General features: G+C 38.1%; 1 protein-coding gene across 3 annotated transcripts in view; it reads right to left on the bottom strand.

Annotated features, from left to right (window-relative positions):
• Positions 1-376: 376 nt before the first annotated feature.
• Positions 377-20,674, bottom strand: part of PLOD2 (procollagen-lysine,2-oxoglutarate 5-dioxygenase 2) — a 48,791-nt gene continuing 28,493 nt past the window's right edge. Inside the window, exons 9-20 of one of the 3 annotated variants that reach the window (XM_048313862.1) lie at positions 17,631-17,756; positions 15,954-16,075; positions 10,524-10,628; positions 10,136-10,261; positions 8,825-8,966; positions 7,549-7,611; positions 6,122-6,235; positions 5,657-5,722; positions 5,059-5,163; positions 2,999-3,145; positions 2,642-2,767; positions 377-1,601 (exon numbers count right to left, since the gene is read on the bottom strand). In XM_048313862.1, the coding sequence (XP_048169819.1) occupies positions 1,446-1,601; positions 2,642-2,767; positions 2,999-3,145; positions 5,059-5,163; positions 5,657-5,722; positions 6,122-6,235; positions 7,549-7,611; positions 8,825-8,966; positions 10,136-10,261; positions 10,524-10,628; positions 15,954-16,075; positions 17,631-17,756 (1,398 nt within the window). In that variant the 3' untranslated portion in view covers positions 377-1,445. The remainder of the gene's footprint in view (positions 1,602-2,641; positions 2,768-2,998; positions 3,146-5,058; positions 5,164-5,656; positions 5,723-6,121; positions 6,236-7,548; positions 7,612-8,824; positions 8,967-10,135; positions 10,262-10,523; positions 10,629-15,953; positions 16,076-17,630; positions 17,757-20,674) is intronic. The other 2 variants (XM_048313864.1, XM_048313863.1) reach the window with 2 other exon arrangements.

Raw genomic sequence — 20,674 nt, forward strand, 5'->3', positions numbered from 1 at the left:
TCAGTAAAAGAAAAATCTTTGAAACTCTCCCCTAATCCTGTCAGCTGCAAATAAAGTTTCTGTTTAGAGAATGTAATATAAAGCTTCTTCAAAGATACAGTTAAAAAGTGAAGTACTGTTTAGATCATCAAATAGCCTCTATATGAAAACAAAACCAACAACCACCATTCCTGCTGGGGTCATTCTAAAAGCATAATGCAAGGCTTGGTACACAGGCACTAACTGAAATAATTTCGATAGCCAACAACACAAAATCTGACACTCCCATCTCCCACCTACAGATCATTAGAAAGTATTTGTCAGTAAATCTAGTTTCTTTAAAAACAGTGGCAAATGCAAAGAAACTACCTGATACAGTCAAGTTACAGCTGCTCCATTAATTTAAAATTACCCTTTATTTTTCACAAGGTTTTCCAACATGTCGTGCATTTTGGCACGGTAGACTGAGACAGTTAGCTTCAAGTTTCTTTAAATTACAAACAGTAGATACAGTAGGAATATTTTAAACCAATTTCTTTAAAATAAATGTCAAGTTAAGACCCTTAGCTTTAAAGAGAGACTGCCACCATTTCATTTTCCTGATACAAAATTCAAGTAATTTTATGAGTAGAAAACTGTCCCTATAAAATATCCTATTAAAATTTACCAGCGTTCTGAAAATAAGCATCAAATTTCCAGTACCAACTGGGCGCAACTACACATTTAGAAAAATAACTCAATTTAAACAAAGGCCACTTGCTGAAGAACAGTAATCTTTCAAAAGGATGAGTTCTCAGAACAAATGATAAAACATTTTCTCCTTAGATAAAGGATTTAAACCTTGTTCTACCTCTGCAATTAATTTATTTTTTTTCTTCTAAAGGTGTACACTTCAGTATTGACAATGAATTAAGAGAAAAGGCTACAGAGATGTTTTCCCTTCAGTATAAACCAGCATATGGAATTATTGCTTACCAGAAACAACTGTAAACAAGATTCATTTGATTTTGGTTTTTGTTTTTACGCTGTGATTTTTCTGTCATTGGTTGGTACCAAATATACAGGCCACACAAACTTTAGCTGTGTCACTTTACTGAATGAAAACCACAATAAATTTTTCCGATGATTTTGTATTTAACATTCCTTGGGTTTTGGGTTTTTTTCAACGAAGAAATGGGTTCACTGTGCTTTTCCATTTTCTCTCCTTACCCACTCTTTATAGGGCAGCAGAATGGAAAAACAAGTAGGACATGTTTACTTTGGGATTCAAGGCTCAGAGCAGATATCAAGAAATCTTCAACAATATTAGAGTATTTTCTGGTTTTTCCTCCTTTTAGCCCAAAGTACCTCTGCTGTGTAGGAACATTAACTTAAAGTTTCTTTTATCACCATCTTCCAGAGGAGATCTATAAATAAATGTTTATGTAAAGAACACTGCTGTTGAAGAGGACAAAAAAAAAAAAAAATTAAGGATCAATAAATGATACTGCAATGTATCTTGTGCCATTCAAGATAGGAAGTCCTTCGTGTAAATGCGTAAGTCTTCCTGGGTGCATGAAGCTCCATCCTTTCCTGGGAGACTCAATGGAGCAGTTGTACCTAAGAAATTTACATCCACCTCCCTGTGGTAAAACACAAACACAATAAAACCCCCAACATTTATCTTGTGTTTTAATAAATTCCTTTTTATACATCCATCACTTCAAACAATTTGCTGCTATTAATAGGCTGGGTTTTTTTCTTTTACCATGCCTTAGCAAGTTGTTTACATGAAACCATCTTTAGAGCATTAATTAACAGACAAGCATTTGCAATCAGATTTCCCCTTGTCTTGCTTTAGCATTCACTGGATAACAACTCATTCAAGCAGCAATAACTTTCAATAACTTTACTGTAGATTCTACCAGAGAGAAGCAAATCACGTTCACAGGCCTTGTTTCAGGACTGCACCCCTATCCAGGACAGCATTTAAACAAGTTTTAAGTTAATTAATCTGGCTGCTGCTTTCAAACTGAACTTGTGCCTTCTAAAATAGTAAGTGTGGCAAGCACACTTATTGGTGTTAAGGGTTGCGAATGATACAGGCTTATAAATGCAACAGGTTGAATTTCTCTATAAGTAAAAGTTCAATATTGCTGCCACTGCCCTGCCTAGCTCCATACTCCGGGGACTGTTTAATTTGAATCAATATCAGACTAGAAAATAATTTAGCTCAAAAAAAACCTAAACAGATACAGGAGTTAAAAACTTTCATTCTGTAGCTGATTTAAAAAACAATCATTAAAAAAACTCTACAGAAAAGAAGTGACTTGAGTCAACTTGGCACTGTTCAAACTCTTGAAAAATTGGTTCTCACTATACAGGAATGAAGCATTTCAGAAATGTTAAAAATGACTAACATCTCCGAAGTTTTACTTCAAACCCCTTCTCTCCCACCATCTGAAACCAGTTTGATCAATTCAGCCTGACTACATCAACAGTTCTGGATCCTGGAATTGAGCAAATTTAGTACCTGTCAAAAAAACGCAAGGCATAACGTATCTCAATTTGTGATGTGCATCTTTTCCTTCTCAGCTGGGTCTCTAAGTATATGTGTTTGGGCTCTAGTTTAGAAATAATATTAGATACTCAAAGGACAACATTTTTAAAGTCAGTAACTTACTTGAAAGTCCTCTCCTACTTTGTTGAGGGCAATGTTGATTGTGAATGTAGAGGAGTCGTGGTGAGGTCTGAGCGACCGTTGTCTGTCAGGGCTGTATTTTACAACAAAGTTCAATAGAGCATAGCCCTGCAACAAAATTTACAGTCAGACTTCAAGCTGTGAACTGCCAAGTCATACACGGAATTCCTGGGATTTTTTTTAAAGCTTAGCTAAAATAAAAAATCAACAATATTCATCTTTAACTACTGCTATGTCATGAATAAACTCCCCAACCAAACCAAAAAGGATATATTCAACAAAATACTTAAATTTAGTCACACCATGGAGTAATTATGTGCAAGAGCTTTGAATCCATACCTTGGTATAATAGCCAGCAAAGACTTTTAGTGTTACTGGGGCAATGAACTCTCGTATGAAATGCAGCCATTCATTGTCCAGTCCTATTTGCTTCATATGAATGTCATCAGTTGGGACATTTTCATAACCTCCTGAAATGCGGCTGTCCTAATGAAAACACCACAAATAGCTTGGAAACAGGAACATGGAATGTTTCTGACATTTCAGCAAGTATTTACTTGAAATCTGCAGAATCACAACTGCAACAAAGCAATGCTTCAATAGGCATCTGTGAGCTTGCTGTACAGCAACTCCACAGCTAACTGTCGAGGAAAAAAGCATGCTGAGATATCAATGACCAAAAATTGGAAGTTTTTAAAGGATAAGTCAATATTTGGATGTGTCGCCTGTAAATAAGAGGGCTTCTTTGGATAATAAGTTTTATTTACTGAGCTGCAGATGCAACTGAAATTCTATCAGATCAAGAGACTACAGGCCTCAACTTGACAGGGTAATAAATGTTGAAATAATTTGAAGATAAAAGTACAATAAAATTCTTTCCAGAGGCCCCTACCTGCACTACAATTGTGACTACAGTTTCTCATAGCACCACATTTGTGAATAAGAGAAACATTCCTCTGATTTTAGTGGTAGCTAATAAATACCTTGAATTCTCTGAAAACATTGACACAACAGCTCATAACATTTGTGAGTAACTCCTTAGGGGAACAAGTCTGACAAATTAGTACTTAAGAGGTAAATGAGAAAAACTTGTCTGAACAGTTATCAAAAGCTCTCCAAAAACCAGCCTTGGGTAACTGTCAGGTACCTGCTACAGCAACTGCACCACTGTTAAGTGTCTAATTTGCTAATTCAAAGTCTGCATTGGGCTTATGTGGCATAGCTTTGGTAGCAGGGGCGCTGCAGGGGTGGCCTTTGTGAGAAGCTGCTGGAAACTTCCCCTATGGAGCTAATGCCAGCCACTGCAAGACAGACCTGCCACTGGCCAAGGCTGAGCCCAGCAGTGACAAGAGACAGCACCTCTGTGGTGGCAGTGCCTCCAAGAACGGGGGAAACAAAAACAGGGCAGAAGAAATTGCAGCTGGAGAGGAGACAGGATATGTGAGAGAAACAGCCCTGCAGACACCAGGGTCAAGGAAAAAGGGGCAGGAGCTGCTCCAGGCATTCGGGCTGAGATTCCCCTGCAGCCCCTGGTACAGACCATGGAGAGGCAGCTGTGCCCCTGCAGCCCACAGAGGTGCATGGGGGAGTGGAGATCCACCTGCAGTCCCCAGAAGACCCCATGGCAGAGCAGGTGGGGGTGCCTGAATGAGGCTGTGACCTCGTGGAAGCCTGTGCTGGAGAAGGGTCCTGGCAGCAGAGAGCAGCCCATGCTGGAACAGGCTTTCTGGCAGGATTTGTGACCCCACAGGGGGCCCACACTGGAACAGTCTGTTCCTGAAGGACTGCACCCCACGGAAGAGACCCACACTGGAGCAGAGGAAGAATGTAAGGAGTCCTCCCCCTGAGGAGAAAGGAGTGGCAGGGAATGTGTGATGACCACAATCTCCCATTTTCCCATCCCTATGCACTGCTGGGGAGGAGGAGGTAGAGAAAACGGGGAGTAAATTTAAGCCTAGGAGGACAGGAGGAGTGAAGGGAAGGTGTTTTTAAGAAGTGGTTTCATTGCTCATATATTACCAATTGAACTCAAGTGGAGTCTGTTTCACCTGTGATGGCAATTGAATGATCTCTCCCTGTCCATGTCTCTCAGCTCGTAAATTCTTTTTTATACTGTGCCTCCCTTTTCCAGCTGAGGAGGGCAACGACAGAGTGACTTTGGTGGGTGCCTGGCATGTACCAGGGTCAGCACACCACAACATTAATTTAAGAATGTCTCTATGTCTACTGAAGAAGCAGCTACATGGTAGACTAGACTAAGCACTTTATACCACAAAGCAGATGTTTCAGGTCATTGGTGATTGTTGGAATGTTTGTTTGTTGCAGTACACTGTGACTTACTACTGTAAAAGTAGTTACGATCACTCATTAAGATTATGTTTATAAAGGCTGACACTTACTTGGTGTTTTCCACCAGACCACTGCCCAAAGTGTTCCATTTCTTCTACTAATTCATCACAGGCAGTGTCAGAAAATATGGGAAACCAAAACACATCTGGACATGGCTACAAGGAAAAAAAAAAACAAAAAAAACAAAAAAAACCCACACACACAACTTGATCCTCAAGCACATTCTCACAAAAGCAAGAACTCTGAGCTACATTCTAAGCCCTGACCCAGCACAAAGAATGTGTCAGTGCCCCCACACCTTCTGTGCCTTAGGGCTCTAAATAACAACCCTGGTCTTCCACATTACAGGTGAATGTGGGAAACAACTTAAAACTTAACACTGCTTTAAACACAGACAATTTATCCCAGGTTTTTATAGAGGCAACTGTCCCTAGTTGTCACAACTGATCATCCAATGCAAGTGCTCTGTCTGGATCAGTTGCATGAAAGCAGGCAGCCTATATCGAATGGCAAAAACACAGTTCTGATCCAAAACAGCAAAAAATCTGTTTAGTCACAGACCAAAACAGCATTTGTATGGAAATAGTTACTGTATGCCAATTTATTATCAGTGAGTCCCACAAATTTTTAAAAACTGCTTCTACTCACCTGTTCTACTATGTTATCAGTGAAGATTTTTGAGTAATTTGGATTTATGTAAGTTTCCTTCCAGTCCTAAAAAAACATGATTTAAAAACATAACAGACCAAAGACATTTATAAGTGATAAAAAATTATTTATATTCTATTCATTTGCTCTACTGAAAGCACTGGAAACAAACAATTTCTTATTCTTGTAAACAAACTGGTTCTCATCATATCAAAAATCATAAAACCTGTTAGCTCAGGGCCATATCTCCAACTTCATACTCTGGTCATCAGCTGGCTTACTGATATGATATATAATCACTTGCTTAGATGGGTGAGAACACCTTTTAGCACATAATCAATATTTAGCACACAGTAAACAAATGTTCTCCATGTAAAGACTTTAAATTTCAAGTCCTTTATATTATATAAATTTATACTTTTTTTTTAAATAAAATAACTGTTTCATCAATAATTAGATGCATACCACAGGATTCTCAAATATCTGCCAGAGGTCATTGTTGTAGTGGGAGGTATTGTAATTGGCTGTAGAAAGAAGTCTTCCAAACTCATGTCTGTTGGTAATGTACATGAAAACACCCTATACCAAGTAGAGAAAGCACCATTAGCAAAACTGTCCATCTCAGCAAAGTTTTAAAAAGGTCTGTTCATGATTGCACTTTCATAAAACATAATCACATTTGTACACATATTAAAAGTGCTGTTAATTTAGCATCTTAATTTTCAAATGGTTGACTCTAATCACCAACTACTCTTCATAACTTGTTGTTTACAAGCATTTGCCTGCACTTATTTTCTAAACACATTAAACCAAAATATATATTGTTGAGAACATATGTAGAGTTATAGAAAGGAAAAAGCAGAGGAGTGATTGGTTGATTTGTTTTCCAGAAAACCTAAGCAGACACACTGAAAGCATCTGATCTCAAATTGGAAATGCTCACACACAAGAAAACCAACATCTAGGCTTTAGTTTCAAATTCAAAACTGAAAGAATAAGCTAACAATCAAAGAGTTCACGAAAGTCAGAACAAGAAACTTATTTCAGAGTATTCACTACATGATCCATCTGGCGAATTGGCCTGAAATAAAAAGATATTGGCAGATACAGCACACAAGAATATTCAGATCAGCATCCAAAACAGCTGAGCACTCTGAAGTCTGTTCATGTAATTATGTGCAAGATACCAAGTGTGGTAAGATACAGTTTTATTACCAAGCTATTAACAGAAGGTATTAACAGAACTCTCTTGATTAGAAGTAGTAGCGGAAAATAGTATTTTTAAAAAGAAACTTAGATTCTATGGGATTTCTGTAGTTTAAGGTTTTTCAGACTAAAACTTTATTTCTGAAATGCTTGTGATTTTCGGATTTGTAACAGATGAAGGCATTACCATTTGGGTACTTTGGTATTTCTGTCTATGTTTTTGTCTGAAAAAGAGTTAAACTGTTAGAAAGATAATGATTATGTTAAACATGCCCAGTTCTGGGTGCTTACCAAATCATAAAATCTGCAGCAGGGAGAATAAGGAGGGCCTGGGTCAAGAAAAACAGCTTAAAGTGACAATGTGGTCACTGGGGGGGGACCTGGCAGACCTACCAGTGATTTGAGCTTTACTCCTTCCTAGGACTGCTCCATCCATTTTAGCTACAGAAGCACAGTGTCAGCACACCTTGACCTTAAAAGCACTGAGAAACCCCCCTGAGGAAACAAAGAGCCTTTCTGAGATGCTCTGAGCTGAGCATGAAAAGCCTGTCCCTGCAAAAACCTGAACCTTAGAAGGCTGAAGAGAAAGCTAGAGCAGTATTTCATCAGAGGAAGTGGACAGAGGAGAAGTATCTTCCTGTGGTAGAATGACACTGCATGTAATAATAAAAAAAATAAAGCAACACCTTTGGGGCTCTGAGCATATGGAATGTTTCCGAAGAAGGGGAGTCTTTTTCCCTTTGTAAAGTCTAAAATGAAGGAGAATCATCACATCAGTTTTCTGACACAATCTCTCTTTTTTCCGACTATCTTTAGGTTTCCACAGTTACATCAGGGAAATAGCAGCCCTTGATCAAAAGCTGATATGCCTTTACAGACAACATGCATCTCCAAGCAAAGCTCTTTCATACACATGTCAAAGCTGTTTCCACCAGCCCCTTCTTATCTGCTGCAATACAAAAACAAGCACATACTAAACCCTCCTACAGCCCAGACTGAGAAAGAGGAAAAGAAGAAGCAATTTTCTGATGAGCCAGTCAGATTAGTTTAACGAGCACATGGAAAGCACAGGTTTGCAGGAACTGATGCTGAGGAGGTTTGAATACAACAGGACTGGGCGGGGATGTTCTGAAGAATCAGTACAAACAGAGGAGATCATGCCTTGTTATGAGGGAATAAAAAAATGAATACTTGCCAACTTTTCTTGTTCAATTCAGCAAAAATATTTTTCAATGTTATAGTGTCTGGAAATAGGTCTGGTTTAGGTCTTATTTGTCTCTGTGCTGAAACTAGTGTAAATATCAGTAGAAATATGGATTTACAGATTCATAACTTTACAGTACAAGTAAGTTCTCTCATTACTTCCAGATTAATGCAAGTAACACTTATCTGATACAACTTTAATCTATCTGGACAAATTAATGAGTAATTCATGCTCCCTAACCATTTCTTAAATCACCTAGGCTTTTTATACAACACTGCCCATCATTAGTTTAAATATATATCTACTTAATAGAAAATTGCAAAATATTCCAACGTAGTCTGCTAGAAGCTCCACACCGTATAAAAACGTGCATGATACAGATGTTCCAAATGCATGGGTAAGTTTTAAGTCATACACAGCAGAGAAGTTGAGACCTCTTTCATCTGTTGAGGTTGTGCCAAGAAAGGTATTTTAACCTCAAGAGAAATTTTCAGGGAATTTAACTAGAAACCACCATGCAGTCAGTGCATCAGTGCACTGGTCTTGAAAAAACCTCTGTTCTCAACAATTTAAAGAAATACACCGGTCCCAGCCATCTGTTGGCACCTGAAGGGTTTTATCACACAAAAATTGGCCAGTACTTTGAATTAGAAGTAAAATATAATATCCAAGGTCAATCAAGTAAAGCAGTCTATGAGTACAGCAGGACACAAAGAAAGGTGTGTATTTGAAAGCAAGCTGTTATAGGTACACCTTACCATTTCCCTGGCATTCCTGCAAAGAGCCATATCAGGATCCAACTTATCCCGCATGAAGTAGTTCTTTTCTTTCATCTCAGATCTAAGAGTTTGTCCCTTAATTAAGTATATATTAGCCATATAAGGGATATTCCATACTCCTCTGTTGAAAATAAAAACACAACTCAAAAACAGTTTAAAGCTATGAAAACTAATTTGTTGCCTATTCTATTAAATCAGCATTTCTGTATTTGCTGGCAAGACTAAGCAAGTTGCAAGGAGAAGAAGCTGAAAGATTCCCAAGACACTTGGAAAACTACATCTGGACATCTCAAACGTAGGTGTAGGCAGTAATTCAATTTATATGAAATACTGTTATAAAAATATAGCAAGGTCAAATTCTCTACAGAGTTTTAACTACACATGTACTTCATGTTTCCATAGTTAAGGCAATCAGTCAAACTCTCTTATAATATTATTCTACACTACCAGATGGAGAAAGTAACTCCAAAACAGATTTTTAAATGAGTTTAAAGACTTCACTGAGACTTCACACAGCTGGTCTGACCTCCTCACACAAATATCCACGGACCACAGCAGGTCATGTATTTATGTGAGTTGGGCCAATATCAACACAAAAGCATTGCTTTCAAAACGCTCCTTCTGCAGATTTCCCCTCTCTCAGTGCCACAAGCACATCTTTTAGCAGAGCAGGACTGAAAACAAGCCAGTCCTATTCAAGCAGTCTGTTTCAGACCTTTTTGTTCTTCCAGGGCAAAGAAAAGGCATCACCATATGGAACAGCCAAGCTCAGAATAGTATCACATTCATTTAGGGGAGGGATAAACCCAAGAGTTTATCCTTGACAAAAGTATTACTGAAGAGCTCCTTAAATATACCTGACATACAGAATGAAACACACAAAGAAATTATAGCTGTTCCATTGATTAAGATTTGACCCAAAGAGATGACAAAGTCATTTGTAACAACCATTCCTTTTGGCTGAGGGTCCAGGGATATAGAGTTTTGGGTTTGCTACTTGTTTGTCCTGCCTTTTTCTGTACTGTACACTGCTAGAGCAACCAGACACCATCAGACAGGTATCAGTAATGACTGTGCCCAGTACTAACACCAGCTCATCATGTTAAACACTGCTTTTTTTTCTAGCTATGAATGGGAAGAAACAATGAAACAGAAAATACGAAACAACAGAACTAACCTAAACTCTCCAGGAATAATACCATATTCTTGTATTTCCATGCAATATGTTGCTAATAACCTAGTAACCATACTGGTTGCCTTGACTTTAACTATTAGCTTACAGTTACTTACACTCTGTTCCCTTGGACAATATCCACATAATCTTCTGATCGAGCATAATAACCATCTGGGCTCAAAGCACCCCAGAAATTGGACCAAAGCTTCCCATGGCGAGTTACGAGCGGAGCAATTATCTTTCTGTGAAGTGACACATTGAGTAAGAAAATATGAAACTCTGAAGCATTTGAAATTCACATCAGGAATTGCTGTTCGACAGGAACAAAATGCTTTGTGAATTGTTGGCCCCCAAGCACGTTATGAGCCATGGCAATGAAATACCACAAGTAAACAAAGAGGATTTAACTCTGCAAAAACAAACGAGATCTTATTTTCTCTGGACAGACCCCAGAGAATCCTTTCAATTTAGAGGAAATTCTACAAAATAAGAGATTTACTATACCTGTTCTGTTCTATCAGTATTCTTAAAGTTTTGGGGTTTGTCAGCACAACATCTCCATCTATGCTTAAGTAATATTCACATGTTTTATCCTGGCGACAAAGGTCCCTAAAAAGACAAAAAAGAATGATTAACTCACACATGTCCAGAAAAAATTCACAAACAACAAAACCTACAAAGATTTTTAAAAAACCCCAAACCACAAGTAAGTATTCAACTGATTCATGGCACTAAAAGCCCTCTGCAGCACAGTATTGTAAAGAAAGGTGTGTTTAAATTACAGTAGGGTGATTAACTAAAAAATTAAAATACATGCATCAGGTGCCTTTTATTTTTCTTTTAATAAACTAAGTGGCCTCTAGCCTGTACCAAGTGCAGTAATGCCTTCTATACAGTGTCCTAATGGAAAACGGGGCAAGGGGAAAATGCCACTAATTTACATAGCTGGGTATCAGTACAATCACTTAATAGTGAAGTATGACCTTATTTAGTAAGCTCCTCTAGCAAGTAACTGCATGTGGCTGTAATGCTGTCTTTGCAAAAAGATTCCACAGATGCAATCTGCTGATCTCAATGACAATTGAAACCTCATTGAGAGTGCAGGACAAAAACTGTAAATATATATTTAAAGACCTCTTCTTTGTCTTTTTGACCTACAAGAACAACACAGTTGGTAAAGAGAAATATAAAGTGATTGCAAAGGCAGTGAATTTATACTGGAGAAAGTAAGCGAACGTGTCCATACACTATTTCTATCAGTTGGGATTTTGATCTCAGAAGAATAAACTATTTGCACAAATCCCCATGCTTTCAAGAGAAAGACAAAGAAAACACATTCTACTGTAAATATGAAAGATACACAGACTGTGTTTGTATAGTTCTGGCAGGGTGCACTTGCCAGGCCAAAACTTGGTACAGTGAATTCAGCTTTCCTATACCATCAGCATAGTAGGAGATTATAGCAAATCAAATACACTTTTAGAGAAAGTGGAACAACTTCCTCAAGTCAATATTACAGCAGTAGGTTCCTATCATGCAGGTGGTATTACTGAATTTGTCTATTTTACCTATTTTAATTCCACCGTAACAGCCTGAAACATTATTTTACCTTCTTGTTTTAAAATATCTATAAACAGGGCTTTAGCTTAAGTTTCACTTGATTTGATTGACTGTGACTGTTTTCTCCAAAGGCAAAGATCTGTCACTTCAGAAGACCTGATAAAGGGTGGATGTGACAGGCTACATACAAGTCAAGGTAAGGGCTGGCATGGCTTCCTGCCTGCTCTTCTTCCCCTCCAAACCTAGCACTACATCTTCCATCAGGATTACTACTTAACACCTTTTGGGTCTTTCTGTTCAAACCTTCTTCTGCTCAAAGGACTCAAGAGGTATGACTCTTAGAATCACAGTGGAAGGTAGAGCACTTTTATTCCATAACTTTAAGCAATACTCCTTCTTCAAGCTTGATCACTGAAGATGTAGCAATAATTTCAGACAAATTTTTAAAATACCCATGTGTCAGGAATGGTCTTCCCACTGCTGCTAAAACTGTTTGAACACACACCCACAGTTTAAATCTCTGGTCAGTCTCTGGGTTTGCCTTAACTGACATCTTCACTGATAATTTTCTACCTTATATAGACTTGCAGCCCAAAGGGAGAGCACTTAAACCATTTGACAGACTCCTGAAAGAAAAGGTGCTCTAGATACAAGTCTGCAACCAAAAGCCTGGGTGACATCACCAGCCATTTAGAGTTACGTTTTGCATCTCTCCAGACAGCCAGAACAGCATAAACACATTCATATCAACCATCACTAAAAACAAACAAATGTAGCCAGGAAACAAATAAAACACTAATGTTTAGTTTTGCATCTCAGGCTTAAGTATTGCTACCACAGTTAGCACACCTGGAAGCTACTGAAATCAGGTATGGGTGGAAAACATGTTTTTCAGCAACACTCAGTTTTCCTCCTCCATCTGAGACTGAAACCCAAAACTGCAGAAGTGTTCAGGAAAGCAGCTCCAGAAAATCCAAGTCTCTAACATAAAACACTTCACCTCTGAGAGAAAGATTTAATCCCTGTTCCTCCTTCCCCCACAGCCAAGATACTTGCCCTGCTCTAAGGCTGTGTTCTACTCCCTCCTGTGTCCATGCCATCCTTTATCGATACCAAATGGGAACTCAGAGACAATGACTTAATATCCTCCTTCAAGAAACACACAGGAAACCCCAAACGTAGCTCAAAATTCAACAGTGCTGTCAATGAACTCTGATTCTGATCTCTACTGTTTTTTCTGAAACTTTTGAAAGCTTTCAATGTAAACTTTTCATTAAAATGTGCACATTCCCACTTAAAAGCTGAGATAAATGACATTTTTTTAGAAACTTTTGGAAAATTCTTACCCAGTTCTGTTACTAATAACCTGAGGGAGGAACAAAAAAGAACCAACTCCCCCAAAAGAGAAACCCTGAACTCTGTAAGTACTGGGAGAAAAAATATTATGGAAAATACACTTTTTATAAATAAAACCTCAGAAGTCAATGAGATAAGTATTTCCCGACTTTATGTTATTACTTGAACATATTTAATTGCTTTTTATGTTTTCTGTCATAACAAATTCTGTAACAGCTGGCTGAAATCTCATCTGCAACCAAGGCAAAACGACAGACGATTTTTTCTTAAAGAAAAAACAAACCAACAAAGCCTAACAAAAAAAGAAAGACATGGAAATGCCATTTAAGTGTTTCAAGTGATGTGAATGCAGAGAAAATAAGACGACAACATGCAGCTAAACCTTCCTTCTCTTTATTCTACTTAGTTTTCCTTCCTTTTTATCTTGATTCAGCCCACAACAATGAAAGCTGTGCACTCCTGTTTCCCAGTATTGTTGAATTGTAAAAAGTCTTGCAGACTGCAGCATTTTGGATCCTTTCCAATACCTCTCCAACTTTCACAAGCACAGGAAAGGACTTTTCATGTCAGGAAGAAGTAAGAAATTAAATGCTTCAATCATTCTTCCTTATGTGAATGAGAAAAGTAGACCAAGGTCTGCTTCATGGCTATGAGTGAAATCGAATAAATGTTATTTTCTCACATTTATAGTGACATGAGTGTGTCATTTACTGAGAATCCCATTGTGATTTATCACCACTTTTTACTGAGCCAAAAAAAAGAAAAAGGCGAGAAGAAAACTGATCAAACTTCATATACGCCAAAGTATTCTGCTGAAAACAAACGAGACCTTCAATGCTTAAGTTCCCCCTCTGTATTAACTGAACCCTGTTATGCTTCTTCAACTAAATAGACTCTGTGTGAAATGTGCAAGTGAAAAGATCAAATTAATTCTAAATCTACTGGAAACTAACAGAGACACACTAAGAGCAGATTTGGAAAAGGAGAGAAAACAAGTATTTGAGGCAGATAGAACAGAACTATCTGTCAATAATACAGATAGAGGCAGGAGAAAATGAATCAGAAGACTGAATATCAATCTCTAAATCACAACAATAAACAAGTTTGAAGCATCACTCTTTTCAAGTTATTCCCATTGCAGTGTTAGTGAGCAACAAATGAGCTGATGATGATCAAAGCGAGATGAAGGACTGAAAGCAAATAATAGAGTAACTGCCTTCACTTTGAACATCCCAGATCAAGCTAGTCTTTTTAAAGAAATGCAAAATGTGTTTGTTCCAGTGATGTCAGTGATGTTCACAAGGGCAGCCAAGCCCCCCAGGTGTGCAAAGCAAGCAGCTGATTAACTGACTCTGTTTCAGACAAACTGAAAGGAGCCACTGAATTACATCTACATTGTTTACTTGGAAGATCCTACTACTCAGGTTCATACTTTTGGGATGATTCAGAGTTTTGCCATGGTGTCATTCCACACACATTGTGCTTCAGGTTTTCTCTACGTACCTCTTTAGGACAATCTTTATCAAAGGGGCCTTTCAAAACAGGAGCGACATGGGTCAAATTACATCCACTCCCTGCCTTTCAAACAGGATTTGAAGTGACTTTGTGGAAATATACATTTAAACTATTATTTTTTTATGCAGAGATCAAGCAAGGACCATATATCAGAAGCTCTGTCACATTTTAAGTCAGTAGGTTCTATCAAAGATGACAGGTTTCAAGGTCTTCGGGTGAGATTTAGTATTACTATAGATATTGATTACACTGAACATTCTGCCTTATGTTATCTATATAACAACAAAGAGGAAAAGGCAATTCCAGAAACTCCACCTCAGTTACACAACATACACTACAAAAAGTTTGGCAATGTGGTACATTTGCTTTAGAGAGTTTTATAAATAAAGAAAGAATGATATATACATGTGAATGGGTGCTTAGTCTAACACAGGACATCTGCAGCGTTTCCTAGAAAGGCAAGGGGAGAGGCTTGGACCTCAGCCAGAGATCAGTTCTCCAGTGGCTTCAGCACAACAAAGCCCCATTCAAACAAATTTCCAAGAACACCATAGAGACTCAAGACCTTCACTCTTTCAGCTGAGGCTATGAACAGCCTATGCTCTTAACCTCTGAACAGAAAATGGCCTTTTGAAATTAACTTCCCTGCTCTGACACTCACAGAAGATTTGGTAGAAGAGTGAGTGAAAAAATTATCATGGAATGAAGCCAGCTCAAGGACCAAGCAAGGTGGTCCTGATCTTGGTGGCATCCCAGGCTGAGAAACTCCATCATATGACTGATGTACTGGGAGAGCCACATGCCACTCTGTGGGAGGAGCCAGTGCTGCAGTCACTAAAGAGACCCTTAGGTCTGACACAGGATACAAACTCCAAGGTTCAACTTTAGGCATGGAAAGTGCCAGGTTTAAAAGGTAAAGTTGTGGATACTCTAGTAAGAACAAAAGAAAAAAGCAAGACCAAGCATAGGATAAAGTCAGTTGCCTTTGCAAGAACTCCTGCTAGAGCACTTCTAAAGGCTATTCCTGCCTCTTTGAACCACAGGTAGAAAAATAATTCTGTCAACCGTACATCCACGTCAAGCTTTAACCTTTACTTAAATATAATGTCACTTAAGAAAAAAGAAAACAGAGCAGGCATTAGGACAACAAAAGTGCAATTGTTAAAAGCATATCCAATGCAAAAATTTAAAAAATTCTGCAGTAAGGTAGCAGGAAAATAAAATAAATACTACGCATTTTCTATGCCATCATCACAAGACAACAAACTATTGATGTAGCACAAACCAGAGAGATTTTTTCATAATGATCAACAGCTTTTTATATTAGACAGAAATCATAAATCACTCAACAGTTCATATCTTATGTCTAGATCTTCTCCAACACAAAAGCTCCCATCTTCATAGCTGGAGATGTAAATGTTAAAGATGCGAAATAATACACATGCAAGATGAAAAAATGTGAGTGTATGCATCAATGTAACAGATTTAGAAATTAGAACTTACATTCCCATGTTTCGGGCTTCTGCTTGACTCAGGTTTTCTTCAGGTCCAACAATTTTAATATTTCTGATAACGTTCTTGGCTTTTTCCCAGAATTTCTTGATGTGCTTTTCATGGTAAACCTCCTGTAATCATGTTAACATTTTTTATAGAAAATGTAAGGCACAAATTACTATGAATCATAGTGTCCAAGAACACACTGTATTCTGTCCTAAAGAAACAGATGCCAGTGTTTGAAGATATTCCAGTATATCTGTCATTAAAATGAACCTCCTCTGTCCAAAACTTTAGGAAAACTATCCAACACGTCAGCAACATTAATTAAAGTTGTACAACAATGCTAGATTCACAAACTATCTATGCATTATTTTTCAGGATATTCATGTTACAGTCTTTAAAACCCATCCTACAAGCTCAGTGGCACGCAGTTCTTCTTTATGCCCCTCCAGAATCACTTTAGAGAGGAAGCTGCACCTGCACCAAATTGTGCAGGCACAGCCGTTGTTTCTTTAAAATGTAGTCACACTGATAGTTCCTTTAATTTCTATTTACCCTCCCTCTATTTAAGAGCTCTCAGCTGCATGCAATACTTCCAAACCAGTGCCCTCATTGTAGCTTTTGCCTGTTATGGCTGACATTAGAATAATTGAAATATTGGGTAGGGCTTTTCCCCCTCTATAATAAAAAGCTGTTCAGTCTTTATATTCCATTTCAAATACTATAGCTTTGGATAAAGCTACAAAACCACATAGCCTACAATTCCCATGTGTACATCACATTTATACCTTCAAAATCCCCTTAAAAAACCACAATGAAGACTTCAGAGATAAGCTCTACTTCTATTCCTTATCCCCCTTGTGCTACCATATCAACAGCAATGCATGCACACTAAAAAAGGGTACAATTAAATTTTACTCCCATTTCTCTTCTAGTCCCTTTTTTTCCAAAATAATTGCACACATTTGAAACCTCACTCTCAAATCGTAGAATCACAGAATGGTTTGGGTTGGAAGGCACCTTAAGGATCATCTCCTTCCAATCCACCAATGACAGTTCCCATTAGACCAGGCTGCTCAAAACAGCAATACTGACTGAAGGCACTGGGGAAGTATCAGCAATGCCAGATCATTAGGAAATTAGCAGGGAGTATTCAAAAGCAACTTATCTGCAGTGCCAGTCAAAATATATCTGAACACACCAATCTTTCCATGGGACCCAGCAGGAGTGCCAACAGAAACGCAAATGCAATGGGGCGTCAGCAAGATGAAAAGCAAATCCCAACTATCAGTTGACAGTTTTTAATAATATGGTATCATTGTTGGTCAGTCCTGAAGTGGTCAGCAGCTGGCCCAGATGGCCAGTGTGGGCCACTTCCAGCTGGAACTGTTCTATTCTTATTTTACTCTATTATTTTATGTCAGTCAGTACTTCCTTCAGAAGCACACATTTCAAACTACACTTTTTTCATTAGTAGAAGAATCTAAGCAGTTTCTTCAAATAGACTTCAAGCCCTGACACAATTTCATTTAATTTTTCCAGCTCTGCATACTAAATTCTGAAGGATTATTTCTCCCTATGCATTTTAACTGTGTTCTTATATCAAATCCATATACTCCACATTTTGATTCATCACATAATTTGCAAAATTGAAGCTTTGTACAATGACAGAGTCATACTCACATTATTATGAATGAAGATACTGAGTGCCTCTCGTGGGTAGTCCAGAGTCAACAGTCTGTCTAAAAATTTAGTTAGGAAAGGAGTGGGTTGTTCAATGAAAACACCAATTTTTACTCTTGGATATTCCTAAAAAAAATGATATTTTGACACAACCAATAAGACTTGCCTCTTTTCTAAGATTACTTAAAGTAAAGAGCAACTAATGTCATGTACTAAACTTAGTCCACCCAGCTTTCAAACAATCAAAACCAGCATTTTGCACCCCATTTTTTTTCACTGGCTTCACAAAATAAGCAAAGATAATGGGATTTAGTATTGATAGGAAACTCTTTGAATTTAATAACAGAGACTGGAAGTAGAAAATAATGTACTATGGTTTTTAAAATTCTTACTATAAAAAAACCACTAAAACAGCAAAAGAATCATTTAAGTAAATACACCTAGAACAGAATGGAAAATTGTTTTTTTTTAAAACAAGGTACATACATATATTACATTTACAAGAAAATATAGGGGAGACCAATTTTTTAAAAATAATTAAAGAATAAATACCACAAAATATTTTACTCAGCCATACTTTCAGCCAAAGACGGCGTTACCCTTCTATAAATGTACATGCACTATTTCTCCCCATTCATTTTAAGTGGGCTCTGCATTACTTCCCTACTCACTGATTTTAGAAAGACCTTTGACAAACTAACAGAGTTTCTCTCCTTACATCCAAGAATACTGAACTTTTATGGACCTTATTTATATGAATTCATGAAATCTTCTGATGGTATTTGGCTGCTTTGTATGTGCTTGACAGAGATCATGAGATCCTGACCACTAAAAGAAACATAGACAGCACTTTTTTGTAGTCCATAAGTGTATTATTGCACTATGCAAGACAAAGAAATTTAACCTTCAAAGGCCTCAACTCCCACACGAACAAATACACTGACTAAAAATTATTTCCATCTCTAAACCAGACAATTACTATAAAAGTCTAATCCATTACAAGGCTCACAGAGAAACCTTATATGAGTATAAAAGGCTGCCAGCTAGCTTTTTAAGCAGGCCAACACCCGCTTGAAAAGTGTCTGGATAAACCATCAACATATGCTGAGGTTTCACAGTGTCACCGTCTACATCGGAACCCAGAAACATCCTGGCGAATGCCCCAGCTCGGAAACATCCAGTGTTTACCCTGACAACCTCCTATTCACAGCTGCATCTGCAAACCTCATAAGTGTTGGTAGGAAAGTATAGCCGCACAGAGACCCCAATAACTCCAAAACAACTGATGAAGAGTGCACTGATGTGTCTCCAACAAAGCACCTGTGCCACTCTCTGGTAGTCACCACCCAGAGGCTGTCACAGGAACTGGTCCCACTGATGGCCAGGGACAAGGAAAGCTGCACGGGCTAAGCTGAGCACACACGTGTGCTACCAGTGGAAGAACAGCTGCAGTAATTGCCTTTCGTACATTTTTCTAATTCTGAGTCATTCCACCCTTATTCTCCAGGGGAAAGAGAAAGAGGTTCAGGCTGAATGTGCAAAGGCTGTAGGAACAAAGAGGAATTACTGACAGTGCTTCAGTACACTGAAATATGAACCGCTTGGGTCTACAATGAAATCTCAGTGTGACCAAAGCAAAATAGTGTTTAAAAAATTAGGAGTAAGAATTCCTGTAAACTGCATGTCCTCAAAGCACAGAGTTCATCAATCTAGACCGTGGCTTAACCACAAAGAGTTGTTACTGCATAATCTGAATCTAGGTCACAATGAGAATTGTGAGTATATGAAATCAGAAGTTGCCTCTCAGCAAAACCAGTCTGCACCCAGATGCTACATTTTCTCTGATAGATTTTCTCATTTTCAGTGAGGTCATATATTTGACTTTTTAAAGTTTACTTTTTCTAAGTAGTAGTTGAGTGTATGACAATTCTTGGAAGAAATACAGGACAATGTCTCAGTACAATTACACAGAGCAAAGTCCAGGATCTCTTTCCACAAGGGTTGCCAGTGAAATGAGAAGATGAGCAAGGTCATCCTTTTCAGCTGCACTGGAAAGTCTCCAACCCAGTAATAAGTTTTAGAACTTAAAAGCAGTTCAAGGGAGATTAAACTGGGCAACAAACTTAATTTAGGTTTCAGAAAAAAAAACCAAAAGCCAAAACAAAAATCCCGTGAGAAAGTGGCAAAAATTTGCACTTATTGAGTCCAGATGCACTCTTCAACTTATTTTCCATTATGCTGCTTCTACCTGAACAGGCAGCTAATTTGAGGGTGGACAGGCTGCTGACATTACCAGAAGATAGCAGTTACTGAGTTTTTCCACACCTCAGCCATGATCGCAGCCCAGGAGATTCTATTTCTGTCACGAGGACAAGAACTGAGTAAAAGACCCTGCGCATGTACCTCTCGGCTCCTTTGCAGGCAACCCCAAAAAAACAAGCAAAATTCTCAGAAGATATGAGTGTAAAAATGCAGTCAGATAAATAAAACAACATGGAGAAAATTATTAGAGGCACAGAGCGGGTACTGCTCTTTTCAGTGAAAATTTCTCCTTAAGTAGCAACCAGACAGGCCTGAACAGAGAGCGTGTTCAGAAAATGAAATACTGCAGGTACTCAGAAATGCATGAAGTAAACACTTCCACTGAGGCCAAGGAAAAGCCTTGCTATTTCTGCTGGCAGAGGGAGTGAGGCATGAAGTCCAAGGAATGGACTACAGTAAAGAAGACACATTCCAAGTAGATGTACATAAACTATAGGAAGCTATCCAGCAAATCATTGCATCCCCCTTACCGGCTTTAAGATTTAACTGCTCCAAAACCATGTCTTAATTACGAACACCACTGGAAGAAAAACTTTGACAACATCCTTTCCTCAGGTAAATTTTATGATGGGAGTTAAAACACTACCTAATTAGAAGCCCATTCAAATGTTTATCTTAAAAAGCAAAAATAAAATTTAAAAATATAGAAAGAATCTGAAAGTTATTAAAATTCCAGCAAATAACTTTTTGAGTTTATATTCCAGTCCATTAGCAACTTATTG

The sequence above is a fragment of the Corvus hawaiiensis genome, chromosome 10, assembly GCF_020740725.1.
Source record: "Corvus hawaiiensis isolate bCorHaw1 chromosome 10, bCorHaw1.pri.cur, whole genome shotgun sequence".
Classification (NCBI taxonomy): domain Eukaryota; kingdom Metazoa; phylum Chordata; class Aves; order Passeriformes; family Corvidae; genus Corvus; species Corvus hawaiiensis.